This window comes from Macrobrachium nipponense, chromosome 17 (assembly GCF_015104395.2).
Source record: "Macrobrachium nipponense isolate FS-2020 chromosome 17, ASM1510439v2, whole genome shotgun sequence".
NCBI classification, from domain to species: Eukaryota; Metazoa; Arthropoda; class Malacostraca; order Decapoda; family Palaemonidae; genus Macrobrachium; species Macrobrachium nipponense.
Window position 1 is genome coordinate 26,571,271 of NC_087210.1, and position 20,372 is coordinate 26,591,642.

At 43.2% G+C, this 20,372-nt stretch overlaps 1 protein-coding gene across 2 annotated transcripts in view; it reads left to right on the top strand.

The window, feature by feature from the left end:
* The window catches only part of LOC135196143 (equilibrative nucleoside transporter 4-like), a gene marked incomplete in the record, with an annotated part of 265,861 nt that overhangs the window by 149,044 nt on the left and 96,445 nt on the right, over positions 1–20,372 (top strand). For both annotated transcript variants that reach the window (XM_064222693.1, XM_064222692.1), the window contains 1 exon segment: positions 19,959–20,146. In XM_064222693.1, coding sequence (XP_064078763.1) covers positions 19,959–20,146 — 188 coding nt within the window.

The window sequence follows — 20,372 nt, forward strand, 5'->3', positions numbered from 1 at the left end:
TAGTATTTCCATTTGCCCATGCTTTTGTTTTCAGGGACACCTGATATTCTTGTTAGTAGTATATTATCCACTCTTTCAACAGTTGGGCTCTTTCTAATTACCTGGTAATATGTAAGTAACAGAGGTTAAGTTACTCTGCATAGCCCAGCTACTAATGATTATAAATTATTGTGCGTCAGCAACTGGATAAAAACTCAACCTTGATATGGTCAGCCTAAAATAAAGGAGAGAAAAGTATTTTAATCAAAACTACTGAGCTTGAAAGAACACATTTTACTGTTTTCACATCAATAAAAGATAAATATGCACAAAGATCATACATATTATGATGAAATCAAGAGAAAGAAGCAAATGGATTGTTGATTTTTTACACAAAAAGCATGCCCTCAGTACCATGTATTAACAAAAAAGATTACAAAATTTAATTCACAACGACATTTAAGTAACATTTCGACTTGAAAATACTTTGTACTATAATGAAACATAAACTTGTCCCTTATAAATAGAGTATCTAGAGATTTCATTTATGCTAACTAGGAGCAAGAAAATCACTCTGAATTGATTACAGCAAAATAAACTTACCTTGTAATCACCCTAAGCTGATTTCCAAACCAAAACATTGACCGCTAATTGTATTGTACATATAATAAAATATAATTATAGAGAATACATACAATATTATTGGATCCAGTGAAGTAAAGCAAAATATTCATGGAAAAGATGAATGTTTGTTATGTGCATATTTTATAAATGATACTAATACATATGTGAATACTGTTATACTAATTTTATATCTCATGTAAATGCAACACCCTTAAAAAGGGATGACGAAGGAAAAATCTATTTCTGGGTGATTGCTCGTGTCGCCCTATGAAAGTATCCTTAATATCATTCTTTCTAGGTAAAATTAGCCTAAAATTACCAGAGAAAAACAAAATTAAGAAAATGTCAGTAAAACTGACTCGCTCACTCTTAAAAAGAAGTGTCGGTATGATATAGGGGCGAGTGTGGAACACTACCACGAGACAAACACCAATTAGAACTTCCTATCAGAATCCCCCCAAGAGAGAGCTGATACCAACGGGCGATGCAGCCTCTACTACTACTACTAGAGGACGCCACGGACAGCAGCGCCCCTAGCGGTCATCCTTAATTAAAACAGTTAAATACATCTTGTCCTGCAAGGGGGGGAAAACAAACCATAAAAAAGGGGGGGTTTCATAGGGCGACACGAGCCAATCACCCAGAAATAGATTTTTCCTTCGTCAAAATCCCTTTTCTGGGCTCAGCTCGTGTCGGCGGCCTATGAAAGAGTACCAGAGAAACAGACAAGATGGAAAGGAAACAATGAAAAACAGTTTAAAATGATGGATATAATATAAGTAAATCAAATACAGCATACAAATTAAGCACTTAAACTAACTTATTATAACAGTAAAATAATAGAAGTTAGTAAACTTAAAGTGCTTAAATGGTAAATAAATAAAAATTTACAGAGATGCATGTAAAATAAGGCAAATTTGGGAATTTACTTACAAATAGAATACATAATTATAAAATATATACATAACATGTCCTACCCTAGCATAAAAATAAGGTAGTACACTGAAATCCATCATTAATACAATTAATTCCAAATATATAAAACACATGTGACTGAAGTTCATCACAAACACAAAATGGTGAATATACAAACATATTGTGTCCTACCCTAGCATAAAAATAAGGGTAGGTACACTGAAGTACATATCAGTACAAAAGTGGGTGTCCCTAGCAAAAAAAAAAGGGACAATCCACTATATGATACAACGGCTAAGGCTATGATGTTGAGTAGCCTGACGATAGGTTGAGGCATGTTGGTTGAAGTAGGTAGAAAGGAGACCTGGATCAATACTACAACTACTAAACAGTATCAGGGGAAACTATGTTTCCCGCTGCTACTGCTGAAAACTTTAAAGATTCCAAGGACTTTAAATAAATGCCGTTTAAAGACTGTCGGGGATTTCCATCCAGTATACTTCCTAAGATCCTCAAAGTTCATATGTTGGAAAAAATAATTAATTGAGGTGGCACTCCCCTGATATCATGTGCTTTTGGGAATGACTCAGGGTTGGCTTGTTCTATGAAGTAAAGGATTTTGTTGTCTAATGCCTTTAACTGATAAAGTACCACCTTTTTCTCTCATAAAGAGAGCACCTGAGGATCTAGAAGAAGTACGAGAAAGAAAGGCTCTAAGAGTTGATACTGGGCAGAGAGAAGGATCCTGTGGAAGTGGGATAACCTTCCAAGGAGCACCTTGCAAGAGGGTCTTCATTTTTGGCTAAAAAGCTCGATCCGGAGCAAGTAGAACTTCTCCTGATGGGAGGAATTCCACATGCACCCGCATCCCTGGATAGAGCCGACAGTTCTGAAATTCCTAGCTCCTGAGGCTAGGCTTAATAAGAATAATGTCTTCCTCAGGAGCATAATGAACGTACAAGATGAGTTGTCAGTATCTGAAGCTAGTTTGAGGACATCATTTAAGAACCATGAAACGTAGTAGGCCTCTGAGAAGGTCTAAGTCTAGCACAGGCTTTAGGGATAGATGTGAAATAAGATTCAGTCAAATCTATCTGAAAACCTACTTGAAAGATTTTCTTCAAAGCCGATTTGTGAGTGGTAATCGTGCTAGCTGCTAAACCTTTTGTTTTTCAAACAAGGATCTGAAAAAGGATATAGCCAAAGTTAACTGTCATGGTTGTGGTGTTCGATTCTCTCAAGAAAGATGCTAATTTTTTAACAGCTGAGTCATATTGTCTAATGTTGACTCTCTCTTATCTGATTCTAGGAAGAGAATGTTCTGTGGATCAATGTCAGCATCTTTATTAGCCGCAAACTTCATGAAGTCCATAAAGTTAGGGTCTGGAGAGTTCTTGAGGAAGCGAACACAGTCCTCATTTGTACTGATGTGACAGTTTGGGATTGGGGATCCGTTGAGGTCGGAGACCCAATTCCAAAAGAAGAGGATACCAGTTGCTCTGGGCCAATCCGGTGCAATCAGAGCTACTATCCCTTTGAAAGACCTTAGTTTGTCTAGGACTTTCAAGAGAAGATTCACTGGAGGAAAAAATATAAATCCTCCTCCACTGATTCCAATCTAACGACAGTGGGCGTCCGTGGCATAAGCCAGAGGGTCCAGGTTGGGGGCCACATAGCAAGGGAGCTTGTGGTTCGCTTGTGAGGCGAAGAGATCCACTTGGAGACCTGGGACTCTCCGGCTTACCCACTGGAATGACCCGACGTCCAGAGACCGAGGAACTGACCGGACAGGGCGTCTGCTATCACATTCTTACTCCTGCCAGGTGAGTGGCAGACAGATGCCATTTGTGTTTGTTTGCTAATGCAAAGATGGCTATCATGACATGGTTCACATGCTTGGATTTGGACCCTCCTCTGTTGATGCAGTGAACTACCACTGCACTGTCCAAAACTAGCCTTAGATGAGACTTCTTCGGGGGAAGCAGTCTCTTCAGAGTAAGAAATACTGCCATTGCTTCCAACACGTTTATGTGGAGCTGGCGAAATTGAACTGACCAAGTCCCCTGAACCTGTTTGAACTGAGAGTATCCCCCCCACCCGGACAGGGAAGCATCCGTGTGAATGGTTAACACTGGGAGGGGATATTGAAGGGGTACCTTCTGGCTAAGTTCTTTACTTTTGACCAAGGCCGTAGTTGGTTGCGGAGGATCTGTGGAATTACTGACAAACTTGTCTCGATATTTGGAGTTTGCTCTTGACCGCCAAATTCGATTTATATCTTTCAGCCTTGCTTTCAGAAGGATATCTGTTACCGAAGCAAACTGAAGAGACCCTAGGATTCTCTCCTGGTTTCTTCTTGATGTCTGTTTGCATTTGAGGAATTGCCTGACAGATTTTGCTATTTCCTTCCGTTTGGCCACTGGAATTGATAGATTGTGGGAAGACAAATCCCATTGGATTCCTAGCCACTGAAAATGAGATTCCGGAGTAAGTCTGGATTTCGTTTTGTTTATCTGGAACCCCAGATGTTCCAGAAAGTGAACTACCTTTTTGGTAGCTTCGAGACATTCCTCGACTGTTGGTGCCCATATCAACCAATCGTCGAGGTATGCCGCTACCATGATTCCTGAGCTCAATTGTTGTACAACCACTTCTGCTATCTTTGTGAATACCCTGGGGGCTACATTCAGACCGAAGGGTATCACTTTGAATGAGAATGTCTGATTTCCTAGCCTGAATCCTAGGAATGGGCGGAAGTGCCTGGCTATAGGGATATGATAGTATTCGTCTGTAAGATCGATGGAGCATGTGACGGCTCCAACGCGGAAGTAGGGTCCTTACTTGCGAGAGGTAAGCATCTTGAACTTGTCGCAGCGAATGAAAGAGTTTAGCTTTGACAAGTCTAAGATACCCTTCTTTTTGTTGAGCCTTTCTTTGGCACGCTGAATAAGCGCCCTTGAAATTTTAGATGTTTGACTCTCGCAATAGCTCCTTTCTGAAGGAGTTCTTCCGCGTAATCTATCAATTCCTTTGACGGTACCTGATGAAATGATTTGATTGGAGGGGGATCTTTGATCCAACTCCAGCCTAATCCTTTGGACACTATGCTCTGTGCCCAATTGCTGAACCCCCACCTGTGGCGGAAGAGGAACAGCCTCCCTCCTACCTGGGGAGCCTCATTGCTGATGGGCGGGTTGGCCACCACGCCCTCCTCTGAACTGCCTACTCCTCGTGCCCCTTCCTGCGCCACGCTGACGAAAGTAACCTCTCGCCCTACCCCTCGGTTGAGAGTAGCCTTGAGCCTCATAAGCAGGGTAAAGGCCGGGCGAGATAGCGTAGGACAGTAGATGGTTTGAGATTGCTGGGGCACCAGGAGGAAAGGTTGGGTCTGTTTAGATGTGGAAGGTTGTCCCTGTTGGGTAACTGGGACTGCCTGCACAAACTGCTGCTGATGTTGAAGTTTTTTATAAGGCTGGAACCTCTTACCAGCCTTCTTTGGTTTCTTGCCAGCAGTGGGAACGGATTCCTGTTTCCTCTTAGAGGAAATACCCCACCTAGCTCTAAGGCTCTGGTTGAGTCTAGCAGCTTCGTGGTGGACTTCGTTCACTGCGGACTCTGGGAAGAGATCCGCTCCCCACATGCTCGCAGCCAAGAGTCTATTAGGCTCATGCCTGATAGTGCACTCTTGAAGGACATGCTTCCGGCAGTTCCTCCTGGCTTGGAAGAAGTCAAAAGCGTCTGACAGAACCGTCTGAAACTGAGATTTCGCCAGAATCTTGAACAGCGGTTCCGTAGCGTAGGAAAGAGCAGCCATTTCCGTAACGATGAGAGAGTTGAGGGACCTGCCAAACCTAGTTCGCGCATCGAACTCTGCCTGGATTAGGGAATCCGGCAGCCTAGGTAATTTCTCACCGAACTGGTCCATGGCGCAGTCCGGCTTGAGTTTACCCAGCGTGAATGTAGCTGGCAGGTTTTCCCACAACTCTCCGAAGGCGGGGAAGAGTGGAGAAGTAGACTCCGACTCCCTCAACTGTGGAATGGGCTCATCCTTGAGGACTGCCTGAAGAGCCTTCTCCACCAATTTCGTGGCGAACGGAAGAGAGACCTCCTCTTCCGTCGCGAAAATAGTGAAGGGGCTCTTGTAGGCCTGGAGTTTAGTGTTAGTACACTCCCAGTCCTCAAGGCAGTGAACCCATTCTCGCTGGGCGTGATCTCTACTGTAGAGAACTGACTCCTTCGAGATCTTGTCCTCTCTCGTGAGAGCCGTTGGCGTCAGCCTAGCATACCCGATGAAAGGCTGCGTCAGACCCGGAGGGTAGAACTCGAAGTCCTCAATCCTTCGAGTACCAAACTCCGGGATCGAAATCATCCCGTCCTTAAAAGGAGCGTAGGCCGCTACTCTCCATGGATTCTCCATAGAGAAAGCTGGCAAGGAGTCGTAAGGCGGAAGTTGGAGAATAACCTCCCCGTGCTAGATGCAGGGGAGACGGGGGTGAGAGCCTGAGTTAGCCCAGCCACTCGGTCCTCATTCTTCTCTCATTCTATTAGAGAGGTCCTGGATAGACTGTCCAGTTTGAGAACAGACTGTTCGATAATTGCGCGAACATCTGCTCAAAACGTGTTCCCAATGCTGAAATTTGGGAACCTACCAGCACCCCTACCTGTTCCATCATCCCTGGTGAGACAGAAGAGGGAACGCAGGTGCTGGTGCTTGCCACCCCTGCCGGCATAGCCGGAGAGGAGGCAGCGGAGGCGGGAGAAGGCAGTGATCGGTGGTAGCGCGAGCCTCTCCTTCGAAGCCTTGCTTCTGGAGCTCTTCGACTGGGAAGAGCTCGGCTTAGCCTTCACCGCATCGGCATATGAAGTCGACGACTTCCTGGCCGAAGAAGACGAAGACGACTTCCTAGAAGTCGACTTAGACAAGGTCTTCGGTTCTCTCTTTCCCTTCTCCTTAGGAGGTACAGAGAGAGCGGGAGGGCGGCTAGGGATCTCGGATCCCGCAAAGCCTTGGAAAGAGGCGGAAGAAGAAGGGACAGGAGAAGATCCAGGAGCGCCCAAGGAAAGACCTTGGGCGCCCGACAAACCTACCTCAACCAACAAATCCTCGCTAACTACCGCCATTGGCTCAAGGTTCAGGTCCAGGGCAGCGACGTCCGGAACCGACTCCTGGGAGGCTACGACCCCAAACGATTGCTGGAGGTCTTGCTGGATGGAGGCTATCAATGGGGCAGCGGACAAGGGGTCGACGTAGCCCGTCGACTTGCCGCCCGGCGGGGAAGATCTGGATGGCCAGCTTCCTATCTAAAATGTAGGGCTGGCCCTTGGCGGCGTTTTTCCCAAAGCCGCCCCCACCCACGCTTTCAGGGTGGCGAGGGCGACTTCCCTCACACCCGCTAGCCTGAAAGAAGGTGAGATTAGCTACCAATTGTGGACAGGGTTAACAAACTTACGACTAGAAGTTGTTAGTAAAACCATAAGTAAGCCTATCATGGACATACCCCATCTCCCAGCTGACCGACCAGGTCGTAGCATATAGCGCAGGCTTCGGGGTGCCAGACGATCGTCTCATTGTACGACGTGGCACACGGGGCGTGAGACCTGCACTCGTCATGTCCACAGGGGTCGTAGAGCGTCGCATTACAGGCTGGGACCTGGCAGTTGGTAGCCTGTAAGTGAAAAAGTACATGAGTACAGAGTAAACACTTACAGCCTAACATATGCTCCGCTGGTGCCGGAGCGATAAAGTTAGATAAAACCAGAGCCCCGCTAAAATACGTGTGGTAACCAGGTTGGAAGATAGGCTATGGCTCCGCCAATGGCGGAGGCACAAGAATCAACCAACTAGGAGTGGTGGTAATGGAAACCACGACGGACAATGGCGGGGATGGTTGATAAAAATAATATAATAACACACAATTCATTGTAAAATATCTTAAAATTAGGGTATATATCCTTAAAATAACAAAATTAAAACAACTTCTCTCCACCCGTCTACTAGAAGAGTGCGTAGGTAAGGGTAAGCTCCCTTCCGGTAGCGGGGGAGAGATATAAGGATATAGTAGGCAAGCAACCGACCACTCATAGCGCCACCCTGCCTGCTAGCGGAGCCAATATCCTATAACCAAAGGGGCCCCGGCTGCGACGGAAGGCTCCTTACGTATCTGGAGGGAGGTGGCTGAGCAATGGGGAGGGGGGGAGGAAGGTCCCGGCGAAACACGGCGGGAGCGAGAAAAGGGGGGAGGGATGGCCTACTCCTCCCCGCCTCACCAACTACCCGCATGGAGACCCGGTACCTCATAGTGGTCGCCCTATAACACCCTGCTGGGGGACCCCCCGGTCACCTCCGAGAGTGTGAGAGAAGGCGATGAGGTTGTTATAACAACCAAGGGGTCCCCCAGCCCCTCCCTACATCAGAGAGGGAGGGAAGGGGCAGGGTAAGGTGCTATAGGACACGTGACCCGCAAGTGGCCTAGGCCGCGAGCAACACAACCGTGGTAGGGCACGTGAACCAAGCTGTACCAATATGTGGAAAAAGCACCTAGGCTAGCTAACACCCTATAATAAAAAATACATCGAAAGGAGGAAGAGACACTTTTAGTAAAGAGAAAGAAGCCCAGGAGAGGCAGACTGTTCCGAGAAACAGGAGCCTAATCGGAGCCAGCGATAGCCGATGTAGAGCAAGAGCCGGGATGCTGGGCCGAAAATAATAATAATAGCCCTAATACCAAGCTAGAGAATGGTAGGAGGGCTGAACTAGCTAAAACTCGATGTAAACAATGAATGTGATAAAGTAAGCCCATAAGCATAAGAAGTCCCCCAGTATGGAGGACCGGGAATTCTTACGAGGCGGCATGGCCGCCACGAGACAACCAGGGAACCGTATATGACCTATAAAAAGGAAAATACTGGTACCCGGAAGACAAAAATACGGTAAAATGTTACTTATGAGTTACTTAACTTAGCCGTGGCAATTGCAGAGCGTTCCATGATGAAGATGCGGATAAATCGCAAGAAAAGCACAAGCACAAGAAAATGGCGACTTGTCGCTGGCGCTAAAAATTAAGGATGACCGCTAGGGGCGCTGCTGTCCGTGGCGTCCTCTAGTAGTAGTAGTAGAGGCTGCATCGCCCGTTGGTATCAGCTCTCTCTTGGGGGGATTCTGATAGGGAAGTTCTAATTGGTGTTTGTCTCGTGGTAGTGTTCCACACTCGCCCCTATATCATACCGACACTTCTTTTTAAGAGTGAGCGAGTTAGTTTTACTGACATTTTCTTAATTTTGTTTTTTCTCTGTAATTTTAGGCTAATTTTACCTAGAAAGAATGATATTAAGGATACTTTCATAGGCCGACACGAGCTGAGCCCAGAAATTAGCTTAAAATGAGGTCTTCAAAAGTCGCATGATACCAAGCATATATGGTATATGGATTCTGTAAGTGAAATAACATTTTTTTGATATTTTGATGTTTTTTCATTAACCCTTAAGAGCAGAGCTAAGAAAAAATATGCAGCACAGCAGGCTGGGGAAACTTTGAGGTTGGCCAATTGAAGGAAAAACATATCACGATAAAATGGTGTTAGGAAAGAAATTCTAAAGAATTCTCCCTACCTTTCAAGAGGAGTTGAAAAAGACTATATTTGCAAACCCTTGTGGGGCCATGTTTACAAGTCAGTTGTTAATTTTTTAAGTTTTACATGTTTTTTATTAATTAATTTTATTTCATTTTGTAGAATTATAATTACAGCTCACACAATACCAAAACAGATAAGAACTAAAATCAGTAACAAATTCTGAGTATATTTATTGTAAAATATTTACGTAAATGCACTGAGATCAAAGATGCAGTCATTTTTTTTATTACACGTTTTTTTCTAATATTTCTTTTCACTTTTCTTTGCAAAATTACAATTATAACTGACATATTCTCATAAAACATGCTCCCTTGAAGTCAAGTACACAACCAACTCATGAGCCACCTAGAATTGGCGAGCTAAGAAAGTTGAAAAGTTGCCATTAATGAATATATGGGCAGCAGAAGTAATGGAACCTCTTTCCTGCCAGATTCCTCCAAATAGATGGTACGTAATATTGCTGTTCACCATGAGTGAATCCGTCCACCACCCAAAACCACTTATTGCAACTCCATCCATTAAGGGTTAGAGGATATGTATACTGAGAGGGTAGGATTGAGGGACAGTATGTTTACATCATTAATCTGTTTGTGATTTTGAGGGTTTTTACTCTAATATTTTATAGATTTTTTGCTCTGTTCACATTAAAATTAATATTTATTTGTAAATTAGTAAATAGTCAGAAAAAAAAATGAAAATACAGTAATTAGTGAATATTCCTCTACGAAAAAATCTGCGAAATAGTGAATTTTCTGCAATATATGTGGAGATAAGTTACACAGAAAAATCCAGGATTAACTGAATTTGCAATTGCTGATCTGCAATCTAGCAGCAGCACACTGTACTATGAGCACTTCCAGTACATTGTAATTGCACCATACAAATTATGACTACATGACAAATGAAGTCCATTACAATATGGAAATTATGGAGTAAAGGAATGTGAACAATTGCTGCTCTTGATAATTGTCACTTTGGATTCATGCTGAGGAGGTCAGTAATATAATCATTCCTTCTTAGATGAAAAGTCCCATGCAGAGGGCAAGAGATGACACCAGACAATTAGTAGATCTGAAGAAAGCATTAGAGAGTGTACAAGACAAACTGTTAGAAGGGATCATGGTATGTTTAGAAATTAAATTAATTAGGTTATTCTGTCAGAATGATGGTTGAAGTTAGTTGAAAACAAAAATTTTTAAAGGATTTCGTTGGATGAATCCTTTTTAAAAACTAATACTAGAGGTTTATTAATTCGTTTTGCACCATGAAAACTCGATAAATTCCTTTGCTTGATGTATTTTTTGCTATTTATGTTAGTTATAAATGAAAAAATAATGAAAAATCAGTAAAAATACACAAATTTTATATTTCACAAATATAAATTAATGTATTTTTACTGATTTTAGTTAAATAATAGTTCTCTTAGAACAGTCTTACTTGCATTGGAGATAGAGTTAAGCCAGCCTTCAACACTCGCTAGATGCCATCGTAATGTTTTCCAAAATCAAAATTTTAATGTATGACACTTACCTGGCAGGTATATATATAGCTATATTCTCTGTTCCACCTGGCAGAAATTTTCAAAACTCGCGGCAAACGCTAGTAACCTATTAGTAGTTCAGGCAACCACCACCCCGTTACCGTGGCGCTAGCGCTAGGAACCGTTCCCAATTGGGTCAGATTTTCTCTGCCAGCCAAACCGGCAACATTGTTGGTGGTTCCCTGCTAGGATTTTCATTCTCGTTGCTGACTTTTCATGGATCTTTGGTATTGTACTCGGAAACGTTAGCTTGGCTTTCGCTTTGGATTGTTCTTTAAAGATGTCTGATACTGGAAGTATGTTTAGAGTTTGTGTAAAAGAGGGGTGTAAGGTAAGGTTGCCGAAAGCTTCGGTCGACCCTCATACCATTTGTAAGAAGTGTAGAGAGAATGTGTGTACTTGGGAGAATAGGTGTTTTGAATGTGAGAATTTATCAGAGAAGGAATGGAAGATATTTATGAAATATGTTGAAAGGCTTGAGAAAGATCGTGTAAGGAGATCTGTTTCTTGTAGTGAGAAGTCGAATTCTTCTAGCAAAAGGAGTGAATGTATTTCCTCTCCAGCTCCGTTCCTAACGTAGAATTGGTAGTTCCTTCTCCCCAGGTATCTCCTGCGCCCGCTGCTGTATCGGAGGAGGCGAACGATACACAGATTGTTAAGGTGTTCGCTGCCCTTGCGTCCATGGGCGACCAGATACAGCGCCTTACGGATAAAGTTAGTGCTTTTGATGTCAGTGAAAGTGTAGTGGAGGGGGCGTCTGATCGTCTCTCTCGTGCTCCTAGACCTAGACCTCTGTCAAGGTCCCAGACCCAAGGGAGAAGGCATGTCGACAGTCGAAGGGAGGCGAGAGAGGTTTTATCGCGGTCAGGCGTCCCTTCGAACAGTCCTGTTGCAAGTTCCCAGGCTGTTGCAGTTCGCCGCAGAAAAGGCGTAACTGGGAAGTGTGCGTCCTCGGATGGTTCGACATCTGAGCGGGAACGTCGGTATGCAGTTGTGTCTCGCCCCCTCAAGAGGACTTTCAGGACATCGACCGCTCCCGAGAGACATGCTCAAGATCGTGAGGCTTGGAGTAGTCCGGAGATTTTGTCCTCCTCGGAAGACGGGGACGTTCCGATCAAGAGGAAGAGGATCTTTCGTTCTAAAGAGGACTCAGTACGGCCTTCTCGTTCTTGGATTTCGATGAGAGAGACTCCTCCATCTTCTTGCTTGTCTTCCCCCCGTCTCTCTCCGTCGGGTAGAGTACAAGATCGCTCTCCGTTACGTCGCAGTCCTTCTCGTAATCCTCCTCCTTCGTCCTCTGCCATTCAGGAAGATAGTACGAAGGGTTTCTTAAGGGAAATGCAGTCTAAGCTGGCAGTTCTCATTAAGTCTTGGGATGCTCCTTTGCAGGGCATCTTCGAGGCGGAAGGACGATTTCCTTCCCGTTAAGTTCTTCTAAGAAGACGGAAGACAAGGATGCGTTACGCCGAGGATGTAGGACGCCACTGGCTCTTATGAGGGACGGGCGATCGATTGGTTTTTCAGGACGCAGAACGCAGGAAGAAGAAGATGGTTTCGGAAGAAGCAGGACGCAAACGTCAGGACTCTGGATCAATTGTGGACGCAAGACGCAGGCGGCAGGAAGCAGATGTGTCTACGATGGACGCAGAGGACGCCAGGCGGTAGGAACATCGATAGGCGGCAGGACGCCGATTCTTTGTTGGACGCAGGCGGCAGGACGTTATTCCGTCAGCGAAGCGTCAACATGACAGTGATCTGCAAGACATTTCTTCAGCAGAAGAGGATTTGGATTTTGTTGAGGAGAAGAATACGGAACCGTCTTCGGATTACAAGATTCTGACTTCACGTCTGCTTTCGATTTTTGAAGGGGAATTCAAACCAACGGCTCCGTTATCTCCCTTATCTCAGTTTTCCAAGACTAAGACTCCAAAGAAGTCCTCTTTCCTTAAGATGACTCTCTCGATTTCGGCGAAGAAGGCCCTTCAACGTGTGAATGACTGGATGAAGGATAAGAAAGAAGCGGGGAAATACTCTTTCGCTTTTCCACCAGCTAAGTTAGCATCGAAGTCAGGAGTATGGTACGCTACTGGAGAAAGTCTAGGCCTGGGAGTACCTGCCTCCTCCCAGGGGGACTTCTCCAGTATGGTGGACAGCTCACACAGACCGGCGTTGCAGTCTGCTAAGGTCTGGTGGACTTCGTCCGAGTTTGACCATCTTTTTAAAGGGATTTTTAGGACTTTCGAAGTCTTCAATTTTCTAGATTGGTCTTTGGGAGCACTGGCGAACTCCCTAGAAGAAGAAGATTCGCAGGGTATGGAAGCCGCTAAGAGCATTATGTCCTGCATGGACAAGGCTCTGAGAGATGGAACGAATGAACTGGCTTCTTTGTTCACAGCAGGAGTACTGAAGAAGAGGTCGCTGTTGTGTTCCTTCGCTTCAAAAGGGGTTTCAAACTCTCAGAAATCGGAGTTGCTGTTCTCTCCCCTTTCGAAACAGCTGTTCCCTTCAGAGGTGATTAGGGATATAGCTCTCTCCCTTTCTCAGAAGGCCACTCAAGATCTTCTCTCGTCTTCAGTTAAGAAGTTCTTACCATCCAAGTTGGTTAAGAAAACTCCAAAGGAACCTAGGCCTTCGCAACAGCCCTTTCGAGGCAGAACGTTCGCTCGACCAGCCTTTAGGGGTAAGAGATTACCCGCTAAAAGAGGAGCCAAGACCACCTCGAAACAATGAGATCTCAGTCCTCCAGACGACAGTGGGAGCCAGACTTCAAGGTTTTTGGGAAGTTTGGCAGAACATGAAGGCAGATCCCTGGGCTGTCAACGTAGCTCGGGAAGGGTACAAGATTCCTTTCTTGAAGAGACCTCCTCTCGCAACATCTCCGAGAGCCCTCGGGGCAAATTACAACGATTTAGTGAAGAAAACGGCTCTGTGGGAGCAAGTAGCTTCCATGCTAGAGAAAGGAGCCATAGAACCTGTTCTGGATCGCAAATCTCCGGGATTTTACAACCGGTTGTTCCTGGTTGCAAAGTCCTCGGGAGGTTGGAGGCCAGTTCTGGACGAAAGTCAACTGAATCTTTTCGTAGAAAAGACCAAGTTCACTATGGAAACGAACGATTCAGTGCTGGCAGCGGTACGTCCAGGGGACTGGATGGTGACCCTGGACTTACAAGACGCATACTTTCATATTCCGATTCATCCAGGAAGCAGGAAGTATTTAAGGTTTGTGATTCAGGACAGGGTCTTTCAGTTCAAGGCCCTGTGCTTCGGCCTTTGCACAGCCCCCCAAGTGTTTCACGAGGATGATGTCCAATGTGGCGAGATGGTTGCACTTAAGAGGGATCAGAGTGTCTTTTTACCTGGACGACTGGTTGATAAGATCCCAATCAAGAAGTCAATGTCTGGAGGACTTGAATCAAACATTGAACTTAGCAAAAGACCTAGGTCTTGTGGTAAACATGGGAAAGTCTCAATTGAATCCCCAACAACAGATAGTTTATTTGGGGATTCAGATATCGTCAGTGACTTTTCGGGCTTTTCCGTCCCCCGAAAGGCAAGCCCTATGCATTCGGAAGGTGCAGGACTTTCTAGAGAAAGACCGATGCTCAGCAAGAGAGTGGATGAGTCTACTGGGCACACTCTCTTCGCTAGAGAGGTTCATTTCTTTAGGAAGACTGCACTTGAGACCTCTACAGTTTTTCCTGAAGGATTCATGGCCAAGAAAATTGCAACCGGATTCCTTCCAGTTTCTAATTCCTGCCGAAGTGAAGGAGGAATTAAAGTGGTGGCTAACTCCAGGCAGGTTAGCAAGAGGGATGTCGCTTCAGCAGAAGAGCCCAGACCTCATCTTGTATTCCGACGCGTCGGACGCGGGTTGGGGAGCGACATTAGGCCCTCAAGAGGTGTCGGGACTTTGGAGCAAGGAAGAAACAAGTTGGCACATAAACAGGAAGGAACTGATGGCAATTTTCTTGGCCTTGAAGCACTTCAGAGAGTTGATTCGAGACAAGACAGTGCAGATCAACTCGGACAACACCACGGCTCTGGCATACATCCGCAAACAAGGAGGGACTCATTCTTTTCCCCTCTACAAGCTGGCAAAGGAAATTCTGCTTTGGGCGGAAGAGGAAAGCATCGTGCTGCTCACCAGGTTTATACAGGGGGAGAAAAATGTGAGTGCGGACCTGTTGAGCAGAAGAGAACAACTTCTCCCGACGGAGTGGACTTTGCACATGGAGGTTTGCCAGAGCCTGTGGAAGTTGTGGGGCCGTCCGGTAGTAGATCTGTTTGCGACAGCCAGAACAAAAGATTACCAACCTATGCTCTCCGGTTCCAGATCAGGAAGCAGTGGCGGTCGACGCATTCCTGATGGATTGGACAAACTTGGATGTTTACGCTTTTCCTCCATTCAAAGTACTGGGGAAAGTTATGAAGAAGTTCAGGGAGAGCCAAGGAACGAGGATGACCTTAATAGCTCCGTTTTGGCCGGCCCAAAGTTGGTTCACAGAGGTACTGGAATGGACAATAGATACGCCAAGAACTCTTCCTCTAAGAGTAGATTTACTCAGACAACCCCACTTCGACAGGTTTCACAAGAATACCCTCGCTCTGGGTCTGACTGCGTTCAGACTATCGAAAGTCTTGTCAGAGTGAGGGGATATTCTAGAGAGGTGGCCAGTGCAGTGGCTAGAGCCAGAAGAACCTCCACAATTACAGTATATCAGTCGAAGTGGGAGAATTTCCGGAAGTGGTGTAAGAACAGTAAAGTGTCTTCATCCAGTACCTCTGTGACCCAAATTGCAGACTTCCTTCTATACTTGAGGAAGGATTTGGGTTTGTTAGTTTCGACAATCAAAGGCTATAAAAGTATGCTAACCTCAGTGTTTAGACACAGAGATCTAGACATCTCTAATAACTTAGACCTTAGAGATCTGATTAGGTCATTTGGTACCAAGAAACAACCCCAATGCAGGCCACCTGCTTGGAACCTCGATGTTGTCTTGAAGTATTTAACCTCTAGCAAATTCGAGCCTTTAGAGAAATCCTCTCTGAGAGATGTTGCTAAGAAAACTATCTTTTTAGTCGCTTTGGCAATGGCTAAAAGAGCTAGTGAGCTTCAGGCCATATCGAAGAAGGTGGGATGGAGACATGGCAACGCAGTGTGTTCATTCCAGGAAGGTTTCTTGGCCAAGAATGAGAATCCGGCTAATCCTTGGCCAAGATCCTTTGAAGTTTTGGGTCTTTCTGAGTTAGTGGGTCATGAGCAAGAAAGAGTTCTCTGCCCAGTGAGAGCATTGTGTTTTTATATGGAAAGAACAAGAGAGATCAGAGGGAATTCTGATGCTCTTTGGTGTTCAGTTAAAGACCCCAGTAGACCCATGACGAAGAACGCTCTAGCCTTCTTCATGAGAGAGTTGATTAGAGAAGCTCATATGTTGTGTCAAGAGCAGAGCTTTGGTATTTTGAAAGTGAAGGCTCATGAAGTCAGGGCAGTTGCGACTTCATTGACTTTTAAAAAGAATTTAGCCCTCAAAGAAATTATTGAATCCACATATTGGAGAACTAATTCAATATTTGTGTCTCATTATCTTAGGGATATTCAGACAACCTTTGATAATTGTCAGATGCTAGGTCCATACGTGTCCTCTGGTACAGTATTGGGCAAAGGAGTTACTATCCCATAACCTTCTTTTAAGCTAGTTGATTTTATTAGGTGATGGTGTTTGTGTTATTTGGTCGTCTGAGAAAAGTGTTCTGTACTTTTATCAGTCTTGTTAGTATTATCTTGGTGTGGTGTGTGTGTAGTTCAGGTAAATGATCTATTACTAGCTTGAATGCCGTGGCATAAGAGGGCTGTACGGTTCTGTCAACACATTGGTCACGTCCAGTTGTCAGTTCCAGTCTTAGCTTCTATAACATACAGGACACTTCCTTGTTGAGAGCTCCTAAGGTTTAAGCAGGCTTAGAGGCAGGACCTATGAAGTCAGCTACCTTAGCAGGTAAGGAACCTAGAGTTTTAATAATATTTTAATAATATTTTTATACTCTAATAATGTTGCTGTCTTTGACCCACCTCCAAATGTGTCAATCAGCTATATATATACCTGCCAGGTAAGTGTCATACATTAAAATGAAGTTTTTATGTTAAAACAAAGTTTAATGTATACTTACCTGGCAGGTATATATATAGCTATATTCTCTGTTCCACCTGGCAGAAATTTTCAAAACTCGCGGCAAACGCTAGTAACCTATTAGTAGTTCAGGCAACCACCACCCCGTTACCGTGGCGCTAGCGCTAGGAACCGTTCCCAATTGGGCCAGATTTTCTCTGAACCCTGTCTCCTGAGGGGAGGAGGGTGGGCATTAAATTATATATACCTGCCAGGTAAGTATACATTAAACTTTGTTTTAACATAAAAACTTCATATTTAGGGTTAGAATTTTAACATTATACTACCAATGGTATTTGACGTCATCAGAAGCTTAATGGTTTTGATGAGATGGGATGAGTAAGAGTTGGTCTAAAAAGTTGTAGATATGGAAGTGCAGGAACAAGGCATGTATGGAGAGCCAGAAATCATGAAGAAAAAGGATAGATAAAGGCTTAGATCTGCTGGATGTTCAGGGAGACAAGAACACAGAGCAGAGAAGAGTGGAGAGAGCTTCTTTCTTACATTTAACTCCATGAAGGAAAAATTGACGATAAAATACTTGTGATGATGATGATGGAATCTCAGTGAATGAAACGTGCATTATGTTAAGTGATGTCATTTTAATCTCAAATGGATTGCTATTCCATGGTTATTTTGAGATTTAACATGTTTTCCTGACCACAGGAATTGATGTTTCATTTAAGTATAATTTATTACGAGGTAATACAGTAATACCCCAAACTTACATAAGGTTAGGTTCAAGAACCCTTAGTTTAAGGTGAGGATTTGTGAAAGTTTGGTACAGTCCATAAAAGATGCTAATATACATACATACTGTAAATGCTTATTTCTAGAGTCTAAACCCTAAATATGACAAAATCATGCTCTTAAAGCAGTTTAATTTAATTTAGAAGTTAGCTTAATACTGAACTGTAATTCATATTTCATTACAGTACACACAAACACAGATCAGGGTTGCCTGTATGTTAAGAGAGTTAAATTATTCATGAATTACACACACACACACACACACACACACACACACACACAGATGGAGTTGCCCTTACATTAAATGTTGGGAGTTAAATCATCTATTAATTATTATTACAGAGAGAGAGAAGATAACATTAGAGAGAGAGAGAGAGATTTTAGTACATATCCTTTGACAATCTGTGGGCAACACTCCCCTTTGTAGTCATACAGTGTTCCCCTATGTATTCGCAGGGGGGATGTGTACCAGACGCCCCCCGCAAATAGCTGAAATCCCTATAAAAATGCTTAAAACTGCCTAATTTGTTAATAGAAACTCAAGAAAACCCACTAAAAATGTCTATACCTGGTTTTTTAATAGTTTTATCACAAGAAGTGCATTTTAAAATGAATTTGATAAAAAAAAAAACAGGAATTTTTGGATATTTCTAATAGAAAATAGTGCCAATACGCGATTTTCCCGCGAATATGGCGGGTCCACTGTATGTGAAGTTAATTGACAATTACCCCCTCCTTGCTTCAAAGTTACCAACAAGAGATTCAGAATAAGGCTAGTATGATAGGTATTTGTTAAAATTTTATATAATTTACTATACAAATGCAAAAATTTTAACTAAAGCATGGAAAATATTTAAAAAATCAATAACAAAATAACGTCACATTTATCTATGCGTAGAAAAATCTCTCTTGTCTCAGTGAGAGAGAGAGAGAGAGAGAGAGAGAGAGAGAGAGAGAGAGAGAGAGAGAGAGAGAGAGAGAGAGCAATTATATAACTGATACATCAAAGTAAATATGTATTAAAGTACGTACATCACAGCTGTTTTGTGATTTTGAATGATTTAACTGTATTTTAAAATATGCCAGTATCATATGGTATTTATGTACAAAAATAAAAATAATACAAATTTTATACATTAAAGCATGAAAACTTATAAAGCACTTCAAAAATTAAACATAACCACTTCTGCAGGGTTTCTTGAGGATTCTGCAAATGTCACGTGTTGAAAAAATTGCATATGCCAATTAGTTGGGTTCCCATGAAAGGTTTGCGTCTGTCAATTTGTGCAACTCGAATTCTTCATACAAGTTATTATTTTATGAGTTTATGAAATTGCTACAATTTCCTTTTCTGGGCTCAGCCTGTGTCGCTCCGTGAAATGTCCCTGCACAGAGTAAAAAATGCGTTTGGCGCCGACAATGGTATCGAAAGGAATGAAAACAAAGACGCTGACCGTAGTAGTAGCGGGTAGCGGGGCCTTAGTCCGGCTCCTCTGTAGACGAGGGATTTTGAAGGAGGAAGAGGCTAAATGGCAAGGGACCTCTGGTATTGGTTTCCACTCACCCTTTTTACTATACCGACACCTTTAATTAAAAGACGAGAGAGCCAGAATATTCTTGCACTATCGTTTCTCTTTTTTTCTCTGGTATGTATAGCAATATTTATACCTTAAAAATGAGTATCAAAGTGACATTTCACTGGGCGACACAGGTCATTGCCCAGAAATAGATTTTTCCTCTGTCAAAATCTCTTATTTAAATACTAAAAACGAAACTCAATTTATGATACTAAAAACGAAACTTAATTTATGGCATATTGTAGCTTAGCTTGTGCTATATTATAGCAGCCAAGAAAAAGTCGTTTCTTAAATGAAAACTACCTATTTTACCAGCATTGCCCTCTTACCATGCTGTGCTATAGTTTCCTCCACATCAACTTCCACTCATCATGACAGTAAATGATTAATCAGGATCTTTATTGCCTTTTGAAGGACTCAATTCTAAGCCAGCATATGCCAACTCAGGTTGGATGGTATTATCAGTAAAATATGAAGTTGTATTTATGGAGTAAATAGGGTCCTGTTATTTCACATTTCACATAAGCATTTCACATGTATAAATGATAAGTTCGGAGGCATAATGTTTGCGTCAGTTGTTATAGTCAGTTCATCGTTGGTGTGCTGAAAGAAAAGGTAATCAGGTCATTTTCAAAAATGAAAATTCTCACATTTGCTGATTAGTATATGTGTTTTCTTTTGTATGGAAAGTTAGCAGTGGACTATTCTGTGGATTTTATTTAGTGTGGTTGTTTTGTAAAATAATCTTTTTTTTACTATTTTTTTTTTCTTACAGGGGGAGTCATAGCACGCTGGCATGTTAGTCGTAATGTATGGCAATACATGCTTTCAATAGCTTTGGCTTACTTTGTGACGTTGTGCTTATACCCTGGCATTGAAACTGAAATTGTGTCATGCCGACTGAAATCGTGGATGCCCGTCATAATAATGGCTATTTTTAACCTCTTTGATTTTTTTGGCAAGGTAAGTCTCTATTATTCAGTGTTCTCTAGATTAAACATGACAGTGCTTTTAGCAAAGTCATTTTGAATACTTAATTAGATGTCATTGTTGCCACATTTGTTTCATCCAAGCAATACTACTCTTGCCAGTCTTATGTTGAGAAAATCGAGTGAAATGTAAGTGTTAGAGATAAAGTCTAGAATATTTTTTGGCAGGAGCTGTGAAGTGCCAAACATGAAACATTTAG